At 29.9% G+C, this 21116-nt stretch overlaps 2 protein-coding genes across 3 annotated transcripts; one reads left to right on the top strand and one right to left on the bottom strand.

The window, feature by feature from the left end:
• Positions 1-2843: 2843 nt before the first annotated feature.
• On the bottom strand, positions 2844-5821 carry LOC109798924 (UDP-D-apiose/UDP-D-xylose synthase 2). Its single transcript, XM_020359359.3, has 9 exons — positions 5415-5821; positions 5234-5326; positions 5049-5156; positions 4347-4461; positions 4122-4255; positions 3916-4017; positions 3696-3788; positions 3463-3598; positions 2844-3384 (listed from the first exon to the last, which is right to left on the bottom strand). The coding sequence occupies exons 1-9, from the start codon at positions 5676-5678 to the stop codon at positions 3272-3274; spliced, it is 1158 nt and encodes a 385-aa protein (XP_020214948.1). The 5' UTR covers positions 5679-5821; the 3' UTR covers positions 2844-3271.
• Positions 5822-14236: 8415 nt separating this feature from the next.
• Positions 14237-19720, top strand: LOC109799093 (putative phospholipid:diacylglycerol acyltransferase 2). 2 transcript variants are annotated; one of them, XM_083062699.1, is made up of 7 exons: positions 14237-15240; positions 15333-15868; positions 16149-16371; positions 16779-17059; positions 17599-17770; positions 18351-18616; positions 18840-19720. In XM_083062699.1, the coding sequence occupies exons 2-7, from the start codon at positions 15468-15470 to the stop codon at positions 19309-19311; spliced, it is 1815 nt and encodes a 604-aa protein (XP_082918825.1). In that variant the 5' UTR covers positions 14237-15240; positions 15333-15467; the 3' UTR covers positions 19312-19720. The 2 variants fall into 2 exon arrangements, with proteins under 2 accessions (XP_082918825.1, XP_020215181.1); XM_020359592.3 differs by having other exon boundaries at positions 14237-15868.
• Positions 19721-21116: the final 1396 nt, after the last annotated feature.

Raw genomic sequence — 21116 nt, 5'->3', positions numbered from 1 at the left:
ATTGCTGGTTGTTAAACAGAAAATGTAATATATATATAAACAGATATATATTGAAAAATGATCCTCGATTCCTTCTGCACATCTATAACATATTAATATTCTTAATCGTTCAAAGAATTTACACTATAGTTTAATCATTGTGTAAGTTCCTTATGACTATAAAAATAAATTGTATAATGGAGTATTTTAATCCTAGGATAAGAAAGTCACATGCATAAATGAGCTAGTGTCACAACAACTGTATAAACTGACGACAAAACAAAATGCAAAACTGAGCTGTTGAGAACATGGGATGGTTGGCAAATTGTATTATCTAAACATATATAATTATGCCTCTTTTAGGTTATATGAAAATAATTATGATATTGGCATATTGCCATTAAACATATACTGTTGCTTGTCATTTATGAGAATGTTCATTCAAAAGGACATACTATTAAGCAACAATTCTATAAATAATTTTTAGAGATCTCAACCAAATTAGTTATTCACCTTCTTTGAAAAGCGGGCGTTTCAAGAAATTTTAGGACCAATAAGACAAAATTATTAGGGAGATTTTTGATGTAATATAAATTATTAATTTCTTAGTTTTTTGAACTGAAAAATAATTTATCAAAGCTTTTGTAGTAACTTCAATATTCTAATAACCAATTCATTTAATTTATCTTATAATTAGTATTTTAATTTGTACAAAGTATAGGGTATAAAATAAATATTTATTTTTGTTTTAATATACCTAAAAGTCTCATATCGTTTAAAAATTAAGAATAATGATAGTTTATATAAATAACCTTACTCCTTAACCCACTAAAATACCTCTTTAAAGATAAAATTATGACGGCCTAACAAGCGTTAAAGGGATAATATCTCAAACATCATAACCTTAATGATGTTAAAAAACTTATAGTCAGAACAATGATGCTAAAAGGAGGACTCAGATCACTCTTGCCATTTAGTCTCGGCTAGAAAACGTATTCTGGTATTGCTTAAAAATCTCACATCACTTAGGAATTGAGATTAAAGGTAGTTTATAAACATTTTTTTCTCTTTAACCCCTTAAGGCACATTTTTAATATCTTAAAGTCTCGCATCATTTGGGAATTGAGATTAAGGATAATTTATAAACATCATCCCTCCTTAATGTATTAAAATATTTTTTTAAAGACAAAATTGTAACGGTCCAATAGTCTTAATCGATATTGGCAAACTTAGGTTAAAATAATTTTATACCATAAAAATGTATAATAAATAAACCATACTAATATTTTAGTTTGTATATGATATAAATATTTATTTTATAAAGTAAAATTTGTAATAAATAAATATTTTTGAATATATAAATTATATTTTAAATTTGAGACAAATAATTTATATTATTATATGAGATTAATTTTAATTATTGATATTTTCTTTAATAAATACTGAAATTAAATTTATAAATAAAGGTGATAAGTATAAATCAAAAGAAATAAGATGTGAAGAAAATTTTCTAAGAGAATCCTTATTGAATAATAACTTCTAAAAATATTACCATACGATATAACTATTATAATTTATATTTATATTTATACTTATACTATGATATAGATTTTTTTTTAATTATTGATCAACTTTTTAAATTATTAAAATTCAACTTCAAAATAAATGAAAAGAATAAATTAAAAAAGATAAGAAGTTATAAAAATCATAAAAAATTATTATTGAAGGAAAAATTTTAAAAATATTCTTATTCAAAACAATTCCTCATATAAAAAGAACATTGTTGATAAATTTCTTCTAAGCACATACCTTTTATGAGAGGACAAAATGCTTCAATCTGAAAGATGAAATGCTTCAAGGACAAAATATAGTAGAGTCTCTTCTCCTCTACCACAAAATGTTGTGAGATGAAGACAATAATTTGATATATGCTGTTCATACTTCAAACTTCAAAGGTACCAAATTGATGTATTTTTTGGGAGATAGATCCAGTAGATACACGGGAAGAAAAAATGGTCACTACCTACTCACGTCTTAACATGTCATCTTGACACTTAAATTGGCCTCATTATCGGAGGGGGCCTAATCAGATGAATGTGACAAAAAGTTAAGAACTATTTATTATTTTACAATTTTTGAAGGACCATGTAGTAGGGATCTATATAACGACCAAATTGATAGTTCCTCGAATCACTTTTGTCTCCCTCCATATCTCTGACCTTGCTTTCTTCTTTTTCCTTTTCGGTTATTAAAATATGTAAACCTTTTAGCTTAGTACAACGACTTCGCCAAATGCATGAATCATGATCCAACGGATGAATGTCTTTCGTTTTGGTTTAGACAAGATTACCCTCATACACTAGCTAGTGCCATAACATAAGTCGCTCCATTTGAGTGTTACGGAATTTTCCAACCTGCTAGTTTAAATCAAAATTTAGGCCCATTTCATTTTCTTAATAATGTTACCGTTCACTGGTGAAATTGGGGATGGATTAAGGGCACATGATTACTATTTTAACTGTTAAGTGTATCGCTTTTGTATATTTTTAAATAACTGTTGCGGATCCAATTATCCGGATCAAATCAATGGCAGAGCAGCAAGATCAAAGCGGAAATATATGATACTCGTCTACTATTAGTACTAATTTACTATTGTAGCCCACAAGTCCGGTGAACATGGAAGCGGAGAAGTTGTCTACATTTTTTTTCATTTTATAAATTTTACTAGCAAATGTCATGAAAGTACTAAACTTTATTAAACTTGAAGATTTAATAACTATTAAAAATCAAGCAGTCAGGAAAAAAAATGTTTGATGAACAGAGTGAGGGTACTGCAAAAATCTCAGATTGCAACAATGGGGAAATTAGGAACAAAAAATATCCATAAATTAAATTAATGACAAATAATTAAGAACACATGGCTTAAGAGGGCCAAACAGAATGATACAACTTACAGCTGACCTGGAAAGACAACAAAGCAATAATTGAGAGACCCCTAAAAAAACACAGAAAAACGTCTTCCCTAGTATATATATAAAATGACCTCAACATGTATAGTAGCGCGAAGTCTCTACATTAAAATTACATAGCAGCACAAGTTGCCCTATATATATTCCTACTTCTCCAGGAACATACATTAAGGCGTGGGCCTATGTGGGCTATTGCCTACTGACTACCGAAACCAAAAGGAGGAAAATTTACCATTTATATAAAATCAACCAGTAAAATATGGCAGAACACTTGGGCAAGAACGCCCTTCTCAAAGGCAGCACATCACCATCTCTATGTAAGCTTAACTTGCAACGGGTTTTGCAATGACTTTCTTAATGGCTTCAGCATATGTCCTGTGTTGATAGGTCAGAGTGGATTCAAGCAGGTCCCAAAGTGAAGTCTTAGGATTCCATCCTGAGAGAGGCAACGACCATTAACAGGTGATGTTACAATCTTAAAGGACAAATAGGGTTAATGGGTGAGGAAACCTACCAAGCTGCTTGTTTATTATGGTCATGTCAGGAATCCTCTTGTCACTATCATCATATCCCTCACCATAAAATTCTTTTGAGCTGACATCAATAGTAGGTGTTTCAGGAAGTGGTTCTCCACTTACCTTTGAGTAAACCTGTAAAATGGAATAATCATTGATTCTTGAATTCCCAAAACACTATGCCTAAATTCTAACATCAGAGTTAAATAATAACAGAACTTTATCATTTCACCTTGATCATTATTTCAGCAAGCTGCCTAACAGTAACCTCATTGTTTGGGTTGCCCACATTAAATATATGGCCATTGGCCCTGGCAGGATTTTCCTGTTAACAGGTCACAACACTTAGTGGACCAGCCGACAAAAACAATAATTTAAGATGAAAGAAATCACATGACATGTGTTTAAAATACAAATAGTCACAAAAATAAAGACAAGTCATGAGAACCTACAATCATCAATAAGACAGCTTCAATAGCATCTTTAATGTAAACAAAGGTTCTCTGGGACTGGCCACCGTCCACAAGCTTGAGGGGCTCTCCTCTGAGAAGATTCTGCAAACAAAGGAAACGAGAGAAAATTTTGAACAAATTTTCAAAACTTGACCAAAATATCAACATACTTCAATTCAACAAAAGCCACAGCAAAAGCAACTGACATTGCTAAAGCATGCAAGAACCCGAGGAACACCCTCACTTGGACCATCAATGCCAGGAATGAAATCCATTCGAGGTCCAATCCAATTAAAAGGCCTCACAATTGTGAACTCCATGCCATTTTCCGCACCCTCAGCTGCCAATAATCACATCAGTGTGAATACTCAAAATTTAAAATGAAATAAAATAAAAATATAAAAAAATCTTGCGCAAATGCAAAATCTCACCATAAATCAGCCTCTCAATCAACTGTTTTGCACAGGCATAAGACCACCTCTGCTTTTCAATTGGACCAAAAATGCAGGGAGACTCATCTTCTTTAAGAACAAAGTACGCCGGATCCTAACACAACATTGCAAACAAACATCAAAACTCAGCTCCATCCCATCACAAGAAAGAAACAACCAACCTTTCTCCCAATTCAAAAGCAGAAAAAGCAGATAGCGACAAACGATAGCAAAATACAACACTAAACTGATTCTAACGAAGGAAGAAACATGACGTCTAATCATGAAAATCCACTATAACTAACAATCGAAACACAAGCGAAAAATACACAGTAAACATCATCCAACAAGAAAATTCGCAGCACCAAATTTAACAAAAAAATCCACAACACGTCAACCTCCTCCAACTGACAACCGAAACGCGAGGGAAAAATATAGAGTCAGCATCATATAATAAGAATGTTATCATCATCATCATCATCATCACTAACCACAGCCTAAAACCTAACGGTAAAAATCGTACAGATTCGTTGCGTGTGGCACCGACAAATCACAAAATCCACATCACGTGACGTCACCGACAAATTCGAAACTGACGCAAACGCAAAATGCAAAAGCAGAACGCGTAATGCACAGATCTGGAACGCTCTCGGCGGAAAGAAAATTAGAAAACGGTCGAAAGAAGAGAAAAAGAACGGTTACCTTGCGGAGAGGACTATCTTTAGGGAGAAAGCTTCCGATCGTTTTTCCGTAGACTTCGCAAGTGGAGAAATGGATAAGGCGCTTGTTGTTCTCCGAGCAGTATTTCACCTACAAAGAAAAAAAAAAGATAAACAAATCGAAAGATTGACGCGCACGAAGAGAATCAAGAGAAGAAGAGGCAGTACGACGGGGAGCGCGTCGATGAAGTTGCTGTAAATGGTGTCGAGAGGGCGCGTGTTGTAATCCGCGGGGGTGCAGATAGCAGCGAGATTTATAGTCTGAAACGGAAAAGGGAAAAAGGAAAAGGATAAGGAAAATCGGTTAGTGTGGGTGTGAAAGGAGGAGGAGAGAAGCGAGTATCGTTACGAGATCTGCCATCTTGATGAGGCCTTCGAGGCGAGAGTCGTGCTTGATGTTGAGGCGGTGGAAGGTAATGCGGCCGGCCCAGGGGAGGGAATCGGGCTCGAGGAGGTGCTTGATCTTGTCGCTGTAGACGTCGAGGGCGAGGACGGTGTGAGGGGTTTCCGACATGAGTTTTTCGCAGAGGTGCGACCCGATGAAGCCGCCGGCGCCGATCATGCAGATCGTCATGGGCTTGATGGGCTTTCCGTCCAGATCCACTCGCGCCATTGGGCTTTTTTTCGTGTGATGCGATGGCGAATTGGTGGTTTTGACGGGAGTGAGAGTGGGTGATATATAGAATAGGGAGGAGGAGGAGAAGACAACGACGACCAAGAGAAATGGAACGTAAGGCGGTGTATGATGCGAGGAGAAATGGAATTAATTAATTAATTCTCGATTTAATATTTTAAGGTGGGAATAAATGAATAAACAGAAATAAAATAAAATATCAACGTGCTTTTCTTTCTCTTTCTTTTCCCGACTTGCGTACGTTCATTCGTTCCGTAGCTCTCATCCCACGCGCGCTTTTGGGGTCTACTCACTACTCGCTCTGCATGCTTCCCTACATAATTCATAATATCATAAGCAATCTAGATAAATTTAGACTATGAATTATTTAACTTATATTTATTTTTATGATGGTTAAATTCTTTTGCTCTCATTTAATACATTTCTTTTAATGCTTCATTCGTGGAAGACCTAATCGTAGTCCAAGCTTGAAACATTTATGGTGTATTTGGATTAAAAATTTTATAAATTTAAGAAATTTTAAATTTTTGATATTTGAATTATTTTGATTTTAATTTCTGTCATTTTTAAAATATTTTATTTGGATAAGTCAATTCAAATTTATCAAATTTTAAATTATTAGGTTGGATATGATAATTTGATTCTACCATAGTAAAATTGATTTTAAAAATATATTTATATATTGAGAATTTTTAAATTAAGTTTTATAAAAATAAATATTAGCAAATTTTTAAATATTTAATCATTTTAAATAATTAATATTATATAATATTTAATAATCTTAAAAATATTTTTTAATATTTAATAATTAAAAACATGAAGAGATAAGAAATAAAATAAAATATATAAGTGAAATAAGAAGAAGAAAAAATAGGAAGAATTTCAAATTCTCACTTTTTTGGGAGAATTTGAAATTTTACTATTTCAAGAAATTTTACAAATGCTTGAATTTCAAATTCCTTATAAATTTTCCATCCAAACAAGGTATTTCACCTCAAAGAATTTGAAATTCTTCAAATAAATGAATTACTCCATTTAAATTCTCCATCCAAACACACTATTAAAAAATATGTGATTTCTTTGTTATTCTAGGGTCTTTATTATATATTTATTTATTGTATTTTTATGTATTTTAGGAAACATGGAATCTGGCGAAAATTTTTTCTTATGATTGGATAATATATTTAGATATTCAAATTACAATCATTAATGATTATATTTGATGCGTAATACAAACCTTGATTGATGAAATGCCAAAATATTTTTAGAAATATAGTGATTGAGTCAGTTATTTGGTGATCTGATGCATAAGTGGGTGGATAAGTAATATACTAGACCACATCTCGATATAATACAGACTGAGATGGTCCACTTGAACATCAAGACTAGAAGAAAAACTTGAGTCACTCTTATCCATTAAGCTCAACTTGGAGTTTGTTCCAGTATGTCCAAAAGTCTCACATTACATAAGAATCAAAGTTAAGGGTAATTTATAAAATACACTTCCTCTTTAATCTACCAAAATGTCTTTTTAAGAACAAAATCATAACGGTCAAACGAACACCAAAGTGGATAATATCTCAGACACAATAATTAACTTTAATGATGTCGATGAATTTACGGTTGAAACATTGGCCCTAAAATGAAGGTTCGAGTCATTTTTGCCCCTTAGCCTCGATTGGAGACTTGTTTCGATATACTTAAAAGTCCTACATCACTTAAGAATTGAAGTCGATGATAATTTATAAACAAAATTGTGACCATCCAACAAGTGTTGAAGTGAACAATTAGTGATCACCTTGTTGATGTCACTAAACTTACTTTAAAACAATTTATAAGGTTTAAATATTAATGATTCTCTATGTATTTTTTTTTACTAAAATGTAAAATTATATTTAATCAATTATTTCAAAAATGGATTTTGAAATAATCAATTATTCTTATAAATATTTGATTAAAGTTTTCTTAGTGAGTTTCTAGATTTGCAAAAAAAAAACAAAATAATCGACTGAGTGAGCTTTATGCTAAGTTTTTTTTATAAAAGAGGTGTGATATCTTTTGTGGGAACTTCTATCATGAATCAAGAGAGTTGAATCATCATCATCGATCTACATGAAGAATTGAGACTGGATGATTTAGTCTTTACATTTGTTCAATTTATTTTGTACATCATGTAATATCCTTCATTTTTCTTTTTGTATTTCCTAAATAGGTTTCTTAGGGTAGAAAGGTTATTGAGTAGGTTTTTCAATATTGAAAGATTTATTGTAGTGGGGTTCAATAAGAATTACTTGGGATTCTATAAGGATTACTTTTTGGGATTCAAAAAGTGTGTTTTTTTAATTTTCTCTGAAGTGTAATACATGTGATTTGTGATTATAAACCTTATGGATATTAAAGACCAGTGAAAATACTCAGTTATGTTGACTGAGGACTAGATGTAGGTCATATTGGTGGTGACTAGATCAATATAAATCTTTGTGTAAACTTTTTTTTACCTTTACTTGAATTTTACTTGTTCAATCTGAATGCATGTTGATTAATCTATATATTGTGTTAAAAACACAACACGTAGGGTACTTTGATTCAGATTTACATTGGTTGATTTTCAACATATTTATTCCACCATTGTTTCAATCAATTAGTTCACTTGAAAACTTTAAGAAAAGTTGAAAGTAGTTATTGTAAATCCAATTCACTTTCCTCTTGTATTAGTCATATTTTCTAACACACTCATATTGGATTTGACGTGATCAAGTCAGAGAGTTCCTAAAGCAATCATGTTCAATGTTTTTGTCTCACATATGACATCATCGAGTCACAAAACTCTTCACTGATCCATATTTGGTGTTACCAATCTTGCACTTGACATCATTATGATAAAAAGCCTTTAACTTGAGTCATGTATGACACCACAAAAGCATGCTTGATACGATGAAGATTTTCGCACTTGACATAAATAATTAAAATACATATAACATATAATTAATCAATAAAACTAAAAATCACACATTGTTACACATGATGCATGTACTCGATAAAAACATATTTTGGTATTGTAGTCAAATAAAACTTATAATTGATTACACCAAAATCGTAATCGAATACAATCATCACCAATCAAATACAAGATATATAGAATCGAATAAGTCACTTGCATAATCAAATACATTTGTCGCTAATCAAATACAAAACATACAAAATCGTACACAATAGAGCATGTTCACGAGTAACACATCACTTTCTCTATTCAATTTCATGTATATTTCCTTGCAATTTTGAGAAAAAAAAGTGAAAAATATGTGAATTCATAACTTCAAACTTCTCACATGACAAAACTCATGTGTACTCGACAATAATACTAATTTTTTGCTTCTTATTTCTTGACTCTCCTCTTTCCTTCAACATTATTTCATATCAATCAAACACAATGTAGTTATGAATCATGATAGACCACCAATCAAGATGTCACTATACACATATTTTGATAATAAAAAAAATCAATGTAACATGAGTGAGCACACATGAGGATATGGGCTCCAAAAGTATATTTTATGTTTGATTATAATTATAATTTTAAATTTTATTTATTCAAATCTTAACTTAATTTTAAAACGGCTCCAACTTAACCAATTCATTTTTAATTTAGCGATTTTTTAAAGCAATTTTGAAAGAATTGGGTCGACAAAAACAAAAACAAATAATTTTAACCCTTATAAAACTACTAAAAAAATGAATTCTTCCTTTCACGTTCATGTCACGGCGAACTCATTTTGATATCTTATTTTTTTTACATATTTATTTTTAATTTCTCACATTTTCTTCGTGTCAAAATTTATATATTATCCTAAGATAAATAGATAAAAAAATAACAAATTTTAATAATAAGAAGAAGAACGCGTTAAACGAGCTGATTAAACAAGAGTTGCTGGTCTTTAGTTGCAATGGAAAAACGTCAACGTCAATCACCTTCACAAATCATAATTCAAATCTTGGATAACACGTGAATGTCAAGGAGCCAGTGGTGTGGCGTTGAGTTGGCTCACTTTCATTCTCACGTGCATCATACTTTACAAAAATAATAATAATAAATAAATAAATAATTATAATCATGAAGATTTCATTATATAATGTTTTTTTTTTTTTTCGTCCCCGGAGTATCCAGTGATGACTAATTTCTTCGCTAAGTCGGAGACACCTCAAAGGGTGGAATAGCTGGCCCCAAGATTTAACGCGGCTGCATCTGCATACACAAGGCAGGATTCGAACCTCTGACCTTGTTTAAGCGTGGATCAACCCCTACCGCTGAACCACACGCTTGGGGTTCATTATATAATGTTTAATTATACTTTCCATTCTTATAATTTTATTAATTTATATTTTAAATTCTATAATTTTAAATATATTTTTCAAAATATATATATATATATATATATATATATATATATTCTATTAGTCTCTATTATTACTTAATTTTATCTTTTAATTTCATAAATATTTATAAACGTTCTATAATTTTATTAAAAATATTTTTTAAAAAAGTTTATAAGTCACTATAACCTTACCTTGTATCATATTGTTTTGTGTTAGTCTAGATTTTTATTTAAAATAAAAATACCAATGATAACAAATAAACAATAGCACCAGAAGTCAACAAGACACAAAACAGCTACAGGGATATTATCGTCACTTCGCAACTTTGCACCGACACAGTGAATGGTTGCACCTTGCACGCGAAACACAAATGTTATTTTTTTCTTCAATTATTACAATATTTTAATCTAAAGGTCAAATTATATCTTTCATCTAAAATCAGTTGATAAAGATGGAAATTAATAAGTGGCTTAATCATTGAGCATCAAATCTTGCAGGAAGATTTGATAACCTTTATTATATCATTCCTAATGTTTTGTTTACAAATAATATTGTCATAGTAAATTTATAGTTTTTAATAATTATTTTAAGAATTATACCTGAAACTATTTTTAATTAATTGAAATTATATTAAAATTAAATAATGTTTAGGAAGAGCAACACACCTACCCACAATGTTTCCTAACTCGTAAATGAGAAGAGAAACCAAGCGGGATCATGTGATGAAACTATTTAACAAGGGATAGAATGTTTTATCACAATATGATATCCAAGTCTTTTACAATGTTTGTTTAATTATATTTTATATATTATAATTTCATAAATTTTATCTTTTAATTTTTATAATTAAAAATATTATTTATATATATATATATAATTTTTATTCTTTTTTAGTTTTTACTGTCTATTATTAAATGAACTAAAAAATACTTGAAGTTTTCTTATAAAAAATTACAATAATTTTAATAGAATTTGAATATAAAATTTTGAATAAATTTAGGAATGATAAAATGGAGTACGATCTATAGACTCATAAAAAAAATAACAGATTAGGTTGGACATCTTGACCAATTAACTTAATTCATTACATTTAATCTGTTCGTTCGTTGGGCCAAATAGTCGACCAGGACATGTTGACCTGTTAACCCACCTAATTTTTTATTTATTTATTATTATTATTATTATCTTATTTTAATGTTAAGTTTAAATAATTTATATGAAATTTATAATGTAAATAATTTATAATTTATTGTGTAACAAATATGTTATACGTTTGATTTATTTTATTATATGTATTTTGAGATATTTTGTACAACAAATTTGTTGAAAAAAGTTATTATTATTATTATTATTACATATTTATTTTATTATTTAACAAAATTGAGATTTATTGTGTAACAAATCAAATCAAATCTATTATAATTTGAGATTTATTTTATTATTTATGTATATTAATTTATGTGAATCTTTTAAATATTGAAATAGAAATATGTTAAAAGAGATATTCAAAATATTATTTAGTTTTTTATTTTTATTATTTTATATTGTTATTTTTTTATAGTTCAATTCACTAACTCACTAATTCACCTTTAAACAAGGTGGATAAAAATGTCTAACCCATTTTAATTAAATAAATCAACTCAATTTGACCTGATTTTAATTAGCCAATGATAAAACAGACTTAAAGGAATTAGGTTGAATTGTTTTATTATCTTTAAACATTCTGCTTCAATCTAGATTAACAACACTCACTAGTAATTTTTTTTCTTCTTTTATTCACTTGAGAGAGGACTTTTTCCAATTCAACAATAATCTTTCCTTTTTCTGGTCTGTTGGTCAACTATATGACAATTTTTGTTTAGGTAACTTTGTATTTTGTAATGGGTTGAACTATTCTTGTACTTCCCTTAATTTATTTTGGTTATAAAAAAAAAAACTATATGACAATTTTTGTATGGATATGTATTTATATTGGACCATGAATTTTTATTAAAAGGGCTCTTTTGGACGCATCTAATGGGCTTGACGGAAATTCGGATCAACACACAGTCGTCTTGGATGCTATAAACACGATTTTTCCACACGATTTTGTGTTGTTTTTTCCCAAACATTTTTTTAATAAACAACTTAATTTGTTTTTATAACTTTACCACCATTAAACCCAAAAAATTTATCATACTTGACCTTTAGAAAAATTCAATTTTGGACATTTAAGATAAAATACTATCCCATCATTATTATTATTATTATTAATCCATGTTTACTATTTCATAATTTTTAAAAAAAATTGAATTACCATGAGAAATGAAAATGAAAATTTTATTATTTAATTATATTAGAATGATTAAAATTAAATAACAAAGACATGTGATTTTTTAAGTGATCAAATTAACTTTAAATTTTGATTATTCATGTACTATTAAATAACATGCGTGTATCTGTGTGTGAGAGTATGAGATAACATTTTAACAGTGAAAAGTTTAGCACAAATAAAAATGTTAAAAATAAATAGTTTCTAGTATTTTGGACCAAGTATTTTTACTTTAAAAATATTTAAATATGGTGCAGAGATAAAAAAAAAATAGAAATAGAAAAATTATTAACCGACTTTAATATTTTCATTGACAAAATATAATTCATATGAATAATTACTTTATTTGTATTTATAATTTATTTAGAGTCATATATAAATTTTGGCAGAAAATAAATAAATTATATATAATAATTACACAATATCTTAATGGAAGAATTATTAAGGTTGAAATAAATGCATGAAGATTTAGATATGATTTTATTGTTATTATTGTAATTTTTTTAAATGAAAAAATTTAATCATACGATCATAATCACATTTGGCCGGATATAACCCTCGTAGCACAAAAACATCACATTACTTATTTGAGTTTTTTTTTTCTTCTAATATTAATTATAGACTTTAAAATAATAAAGTTATCTTATTTAACTTTGTTTTAATTATATATATTGATCATAATTATCTATTTAATTCAAATTAAAAATTATTATTCACGTCAAACTCAACTATAGCCGAATCCAATCTTATTAAGGTTAGCACAAAGGTTATTTTTATTTTTATTTATTTATAGTACACATGAGCTAATTAAGCCTTAACAGTAATAATATAATGTCTTTGCTTATTATTGTAACGGCGTGTTAATATATAGGGTGATGAAATCTTGGCTTGAAGAGGTTCATTTCAAGAAAACCCTCCACTGCAAAATTTATTTTCATGTCTATTTGAACCTGATACAAACCGAAAATCTATTTTAATTTCACTGAATTGCGAATCATTATTTTAATAATAATTAAATTAATTATATATAAAATTATCGATAATTTATATTATAATTAATTTGTTTATTAATAAAAATTATTACTTGTATTATAACTATTTTAATAATACTAAAATGATATTCGTTTTCAAGATTCAATGTAAATATATTTTTATTTTGTATAACATCAATAGATACATAAAAAAAACAAATTCAAAAACTTATTTCTAGTTTGTAGTATTATATCTCCTCACCTTTTATAAACATATATATATACCCGTCTTCTTCTGTTTTATACAAAATTATATAAATATATTTTCACGGAAGGGTATTTTGAAATTTTTTTTTATAAACAATGATAAAAATAGTGTGAATTTATTAAAGAAAATAAATAAAATGAGATGAGATTATGGTCCCAACACCAAATTCGATTTAGAGTCTCTTTTGTCCACTTGTCCATTTGTTCAATGCGTGTTTCTCTGCCCTTCACAGCTTCACCCTCCTATGGCACTGTATAATACAATGTTTTGGAAATAGGATTGGTTTAAGGAGAAAAAAGACAAAATACTGCTTCATGAAATCGATTATTATATATATGTAATATTTTTATTTACATAATAAACTGATATGGTTAAAAATAATAATAATGAACTGATATAAATTATGATATTACAAGTAAACATTTTATTTAATCTTAAAATATTCCTAATAAAATAAAAAATGAATTTAATGACTATTTACTAATAATTTATAATATTGTTATCTTGTCAATTAATTGCAATTCATTATTAATATTTTTTTTATTTATTAAAAAATAACTTATGATTTATATTAAATTTTAACGATCAAATATTTGAATTTAAAGTTCTTAATATATAAATTAAATTTATAAATTTTTAAAAAAATTGAAAATCATTTGATACTTCATTTCATTAATTCAAATCAATGTATGAAATGATTTTATGATTATCCGTCAATTTGAATTAATGAAATAAAATATTAAATGATTTTCAAAATTTTTAAAAGTTTATAGAATTGATTCATATATTAAGAACTTTAAATTAAACGATTGAATCGTTAAAATTTAATGTAAAATATGAATTATTGAACAGAATAAATTTATATAGATTTATTCTCGAAATAAACAAATTCTTTATATATATATATATATATATTTTTTTTTTTTATTTGTGACCGAATAAGTGTAAAAATTACTTTTTTTTCTTAAAGCATACAATACGCCTCAAATTCGATTTTTATAACTAAATTTCTGGGTTTGACCAATGGTATAAGTCAACATAATTTGTACATTTTTCAACCTAATATTTCCGAAGCAAATTCCTATTTTTTGCAGCCAAAACTCTCTTGCAATACATGAAATTTAAACAAATTGAGGTAGTGCATACATATAAACAAATATGAACTCTTTTTGTCTGCACTTTGCTGTTACATCCATGGTCTTGGTGTGTCGTTAGATCAGATGTACCTTTATTTTTTCCTCATTGTGCTATTTTCTATTCATGTGTGTGTTTTTCGTAGTGTGTGCATGTTTTCTCTTCCCATGATTAGAAACTCACACAACAACACGTGCCTTCAACTTTTTCAATTCTTGTTTCTCTCAGGACTTGCCATTCTTTACCACAAGACAAACCCTTTTGTGTTTCTCTGCTGTCTTCCATTCCAAAAAAGGGTCAAAGAAACTAAGAAAAAGGAGTATCCACGTGAAAGCAATAGAAACGCTTGGAACTCACTAGCACCACAAAAAAAGTCTGTGAAGTGGCACCCGATGCACTTCTGCATGTAGATTTCAAGACAAGTGTCTTAGTGAAAACTCCAAACCAAGCCCATTTTTTGACTCATCTTCCATTCCCAACATGGTATGAAAAGAATGTCCTTTTATCATGACACATTTTTATTTTTATTGACATGGTTAACTTGACAATTAAGGATTAAATATGTGCTCGTTCAGATGGTCAAGTATTATTTAAATACCGGCTGTAATCGAACTATCTTTGACACTCATGCCTCAATTAATGTGTATGGGTGAATATTGATAGTGAAGAGTGAAAACTGAAAACCTTATCAAGAGAGTTATTGGACGAGAATGGTTTCAATTTGGAGGTTGAAGAAGTTGTGCTTTGTGGAGCCTGTGAAGTCCCCCTCCTTTGGTTTTGAATCCATTGAAGTGGAAAGAAAGGTGCAAAAGAGGCAGTGTAAGGAGTGGAGGTGCATTGATTATTGGTGTTGGGTGATAGGGTACATGTGCACCACTTGGTGGTTTCTCTCTTTGTTGTATGGTTCCTTGCCAGCCACATTGCTTGGCTTTGAGGCACCACTGTCACCTGGGGTGAGGTTAAGCCGTGAGGGAGTTACTGCACTTCACCCAGTTGTTCTTGTACCTGGCATTGTGACTGGTGGGTTGGAGCTTTGGGAAGGAAGGTCTTGTGCTGAAGGCCTTTTCAGAAGACGGTTGTGGGGTGATGGTTTTGCTCAAATCATCAAAAGGTGTGTTTAAAATGAAGTTCATTGTTCATAATCTTAACTCAGTAATAGCCTGTCTGAATACAGTTCAGAAGGGTTTCAGAACTTCTATGCTGAAAATAGTAGAGAAACTCTTAAAAATCTTTCTAAACATGTATTCAACAGATTCTAAGTGAATTTATTAATTATGTTGACCTTTTGAAACTTGGTAAGGCCAAGCTGGAATTTTAGTTGTGAATAGTGAATTCAATTACTCAATAATACATGTTAGTATAAGCACTTTCTATTTTGTGCTGGTGTTTAGGCCCTTGTGTTGGTTAGAGCATCTCTCTTTGCATGATGAAACTGGGATGGACCCGCCAGGCATTAGAGTCAGGGCAGTGCCTGGGTTTGTTGCTGCTGAAAATTTTGCTTCTGGTTATCTTGTTTGGTCTGATTTGGTAGAAAATTTGGCAAAAATTGGTTATGAAGGGAAGAACTTGTACATGGCTGCCTATGACTGGAGACTTTCCTTCCAGAATACTGAGGTATAATGATTAATTGAACTTTTTTTATTCAACACCTTATGGTATAATGTTGGTTGATTTCAACTTCAAAATGTCATTGTTCAGTTCTTGTTGCTCTAATGATCCTTATATGAGAATAAGATGTTTTGTTCATTTACTATTAGCAAAACTATAGATGAAATGAATGATGAATTGCAATAACAGGATGTGGTATGGAACTGCATGACAGGTTTTCATATTCCTGTGACTTTTCCCTTGTTTCCTGAAAAGAATCTCCTCATAATCTCACCCCTTTTCTTTTTGGAACCTTTTCCCCCTCCAAGCCTTTCCTTTTGGTTTCTATAGCCAAAATTTAAGTAGAAATTATGCATGTTGGCATCTTTGTAGAAACAAGTTTCAGCTAATTTAATTTTAATTTGATAAAGCAGATTCGGGACCAAGCTCTTAGTAGATTGAAGAGTAGTATTGAGCTTATGTTTGTCACAAATGGCTATAAGAAAGTGGTAGTGGTACCACAATCTATGGGGGCTATTTATTTCCTCCATTTTCTAAAATGGGTTGAGACACCTCCTCCCATGGGAGGTGGTGGTGGTCAGGGTTGGTGTGACAGGTACATCAAAGCAATCATGAATATTAGCCCTGCATTTCTTGGTGTTCCTAAGGCAGTTAGCAATATATTTTCAACTGAAGGCAGTTTTGCATTTGTCAGGTCAGTATTTTCAACAAAATCCTTTATTTCAATCTGGCATCTTAGTGGATTGAATGCTGTCTCTAAAATCAACGGGAATCTAAAATACAGATTTTAGCAAAATGAAAGCAAATGCAGGATACTGAATAAGATGCAACTGATTATCATGAAGAGAAAAGGTTGGACCCCACAAAATCTTTACAAGTATTATGAATAGTAAAATGAAAAAGATTGGAACATTGCTTATGTACATGCATGTGCTTCAAGTTTTAACTTACCAAAATGTAATTTTTTTGTAATAAATTTGTGGAGTGATATTATGCTATTCAAGCAATTACATCTATTTATATGTTCCCATAAATCAAAGGTAAAAGAGAGGACTATTTGAATCTGAAAATTTAGGATTGTCTCATAAACAATTGAAAACTAGGGCTGTATCTATGGGATGTCAAAATTGGTTACCCAAATAAATGGTTAATTTCATAATTTGTGATCTGTACCATATATATTATCTGTACCATAACCATATCCATAAACAATTATTGACTCAATTTTTGCAGAGCTGTGGCTTCTGGCATTTTAAATTTGGATTACCTTGGTCGTCAAACACTTGAGCATGTAATGCGGGTGTTTAGAACTTGGGATTCAATCATCTCATTGCTTCCAAAAGGTGGTGAAACCATCTGGGGTGACTTGGATTGGTGTCCTGAAGAATGGAATAACTGTGATCAGGTACAGAAGGGATGGATATGTGAAGCACTTTGCAAGTGACAATACTTTTAAAAGCAGTGATAAGCAGAAAGACTCCATGTAAATAAACCTATGAATTCTGCAGGTTTAATCTCTTTTGGTGAGGCAGGCTCACAGTTACCTGCTTCACTTCTCATTACCCTTGATTCAGAGATACCATAGTTACACACATTACTTTTTCTTAATATGATGTCACTCACTATTTTTCAGAAGAAAAAAAGAATTTTCTCAATTTTCCACTGTCTAGTATCTCTGATATGGAAGAACAGAAGTAATGACTCTTAAATTCCATGCTCTATGTATACCCTTCTACCATTAGAAGAGGCCTGTTTTAATTTCCCAATGCAAAGTTCATTTATTCTTGAGCACCCAAGACTAAATATATATTATTTGTTTTATAAATGTATAAAACTGTACATATTCAATAAGGCATCCTATTATCGATTGAATCATATCATGGTAATTATTTCAGTTTCCATTTGGATTTGCCACTTTTTTTGTTCTGATTCGTGTAATTATATATATTTTAGAACAACAATTATTCATGTCTTATCATCAGCAGGAAATTTCATGGGGATGTGATTCTGCTAACTTTAACTTATCATGTGAGGCTGTGTGGACTGGTTATGATGAGATGAGCAGAGAAAGCATCCAAAAAGTTGCTAAGAAAAAGGCTTATACTGCAAAAACAGTTTTTGATCTGCTTAACTTTGTGGCTCCAAAAATGATGAAGCGTGCTGAGGCTCATTTTTCTCACGGGATAGCAGACAACTTAGATGATCCTAAGTATTGTCATTACAAATACTGGTCTAATCCACTTGAGACCAAGTAAGTATGTATGTATATTCATGAAATATTTTTGACTAGTTTTTCCTTTTCATTGACACTCTTTTTGACGCAACTTTTCGTAGTTATTGAAAAGTTCCTTATCTAAGTTTAGTAAGTTAAGCATCAAACATTGAAAGCTATGAGATGTTGGTTCTACTACTACTTTTAATCATTCTCATTTGACTTGTTAGTTTTAAAAACTTAATATAAATTTCTGATTCAGACTACCTGATGCTCCGGATATGGAAATATACTGTCTATATGCTGTGGGAATTCCCACTGAAAGATCACATGTACACAATTTGTCCCCTTCTCACAAGTACAATAGTCTTCCTATCCAAACTGATGCTTCATCAGATGGAGAAGAAGAAAGTTTGTTACAAAATTCTGTGGATGGTGATGAGAGTGTGCCTATTGTAAGCTCAGGGTTCATGTGTGCCAAAGGATGGCGCAGGCAAACCCGGTTCAATCCATCTGGCATGGCTACATACACAAGAGAGTATCCGCTCAAACAACCAGGCAGTCTTGTTGATAGAAGCCTAGAGACTGGAGCAAGTTCCAACATTATGCTAAATGTTGCCTTAATTGAAGATGTTTTACTAGTTGCTGCTGGAGCCACAGGAGAGGATATTGGAGGAGATTTGATATTTTCAGATATAATGAATATGTCTCAGAGGATAAATCTCAGACTATGATTAAGAGCTAAAGAAAAGTGCAAGGTGAATGAGGAAATAGAGGATGTTCACTAACAAAACATAATAGAGGATGTTCACTAACAAAACAGGTATGTTGGTGGAATCTGATAACAACTTGTGTAACCATTTGCCATCAAGAGAAAGGAATTGAGGCTTATGAGATTCATGGCCATTGAACTGCTACTAATACTTTGATGGACTCATGGTAGGATGCAAGGACAGGCTAGAAGCAAAAAGATAATGTCAAATTGTCTATAATATATGAAGGCTAAATTACACAACACGGAACACACTTTACAATTGAAGGTCAGGCATGTGCACTTCCAATTGAAACAATTAACTCCTTGTAAGATTGAACAAATCACATCCTGTTATTATTTCACTTGAATGGGTTAAAGAATTCTGCATATTTGTATATGATGTTTAAAACCTAACTAATTAAAAAAAACATTGTAGGAGAAAAATTCATTATGTTTGTAACACGATAAACAATCATACTCCTTTCGTACTTTCTTATAAGACTCAATAACTTACTTTATTAAGATTGAGAAAATTGATTAATTCGGTTGACAACGTTAAATGTCCTAAATGTATATTTATTTATTTTTAAAAAATCAAGAGATTCTTATTCTTCCAATTACTTATTAAAACAAATGTCTTTAATTATAAGTATTTTTTTTTTATAAAAAATAAGTAATGTTAGAAATGTTTTAGTTTGATTTTATATAATGCAATAAACGTTTTTGTTTTAGGATCTTGTAAAGACAATAGAAGACAGTATAGTCATTATACAGCATTAATGGATTGAGAAGGTTCTCTTTTTCGAAAAATAAAAAGTTATTGATTTCTTCTGCCTAGTATTAAGAAACATTAATGTGATGATGTGTTCATGTGTTTCACGGTGAAGTGGCAGACAATGGCATCACTTTGGATAATGGATACCCGTTTGACACCTCATAATTAGTTAAGCATATATGCAAGAAGAAAAAAAGATAAATTATGATAAATATAGCATGCGTGCAAACTCCGAAAATTCATACCAGTGACGCGTGTAAATGTGTAATGAAATTTTTATCTTTACACATTTACAATACTTTTAAAAAATGCTAAAAAAATAAATAAATTCATGTCAGTGACGCGTGTAAAAGTGTAATGAATGTGTAATGTAAGGTTAAAAATGTTTTTCGTCACTTCAAAATATTTAAAATTTGATTTTTTTGAGATAAATGCAAAATATGTAAAATTTGATTTTAATCCCTACTTCCAATGCACAATATTTTAATCTTTACATTTTTTAATTATAAAAGAATGTGTTACAATTTATGTTACTTAATACTTACTTAATAAACGTTACACATAATATTTAAAAAAAAAATTATTTAATTTTAGTCATTGTAAGATTAAAATTTAAATATTTTTAATATTATTTTGGTTATTTTTTTTAAATATCTAATATTTTTTTATCCACTTCTTATATTGTTCTCACCAACAACATTGCACAACACAGTATCATTCAAATCATTATTAAGAATTAGGGTTATCAAAAACCTAAAAGACACGCTATCTAGCACCTTTTAATAGCTAATAAAATTCTATCAATTGAAGTTTTAATAGCTAACAAAATTCTACTAATATTAGTGGTATTGATGCATTTGCTGACTACACCATCTTCAAAAACAATTGAGGGTAACTAGATAAGACATTCGGTAGCCAAGCTAAGTTTTAGATTTTCACCATAATACAATGTCAATTATTATAATGCAAAATAAATCAAGGGATATCACACTCTTTCAATAATTTAAATG

This window comes from Cajanus cajan, chromosome 8 (genome assembly GCF_000230855.2).
Source record: "Cajanus cajan strain Asha chromosome 8, NIPB_CcT2T_4, whole genome shotgun sequence".
Taxonomy (NCBI): Eukaryota; Viridiplantae; Streptophyta; class Magnoliopsida; order Fabales; family Fabaceae; genus Cajanus; species Cajanus cajan.
Note: the sequence above shows the minus strand (reverse complement) of the source record. Positions and strands in the feature narration are given on the sequence as shown.

What these genes read in the sequence shown, in the direction of transcription:
- LOC109798924 (XM_020359359.3), bottom strand. Translation starts at nt 5,678, where the DNA reads ATGGCGCGAGTGGATCTGGACGGAAAGCCCATCAAGCCCATGACGATC. An exon ending in GATTGAGAGGCTGATTTATG is followed by an intron (nt 4,256 to 4,346) that starts GTGAGATTTTGC and finishes GATTATTGGCAG; the next exon opens with CTGAGGGTGCGGAAAATGGC. An exon ending in AAGCTGTCTTATTGATGATT is followed by an intron (nt 3,789 to 3,915) that starts GTAGGTTCTCAT and finishes ACCTGTTAACAG; the next exon opens with GAAAATCCTGCCAGGGCCAA.
- LOC109799093 (XM_083062699.1), top strand. Translation starts at nt 15,468, where the DNA reads ATGGTTTCAATTTGGAGGTTGAAGAAGTTGTGCTTTGTGGAGCCTGTG. An exon ending in TTTGCTCAAATCATCAAAAG is followed by an intron (nt 15,869 to 16,148) that starts GTGTGTTTAAAA and finishes GCTGGTGTTTAG; the next exon opens with GCCCTTGTGTTGGTTAGAGC. An exon ending in TCTAATCCACTTGAGACCAA is followed by an intron (nt 18,617 to 18,839) that starts GTAAGTATGTAT and finishes TTTCTGATTCAG; the next exon opens with ACTACCTGATGCTCCGGATA.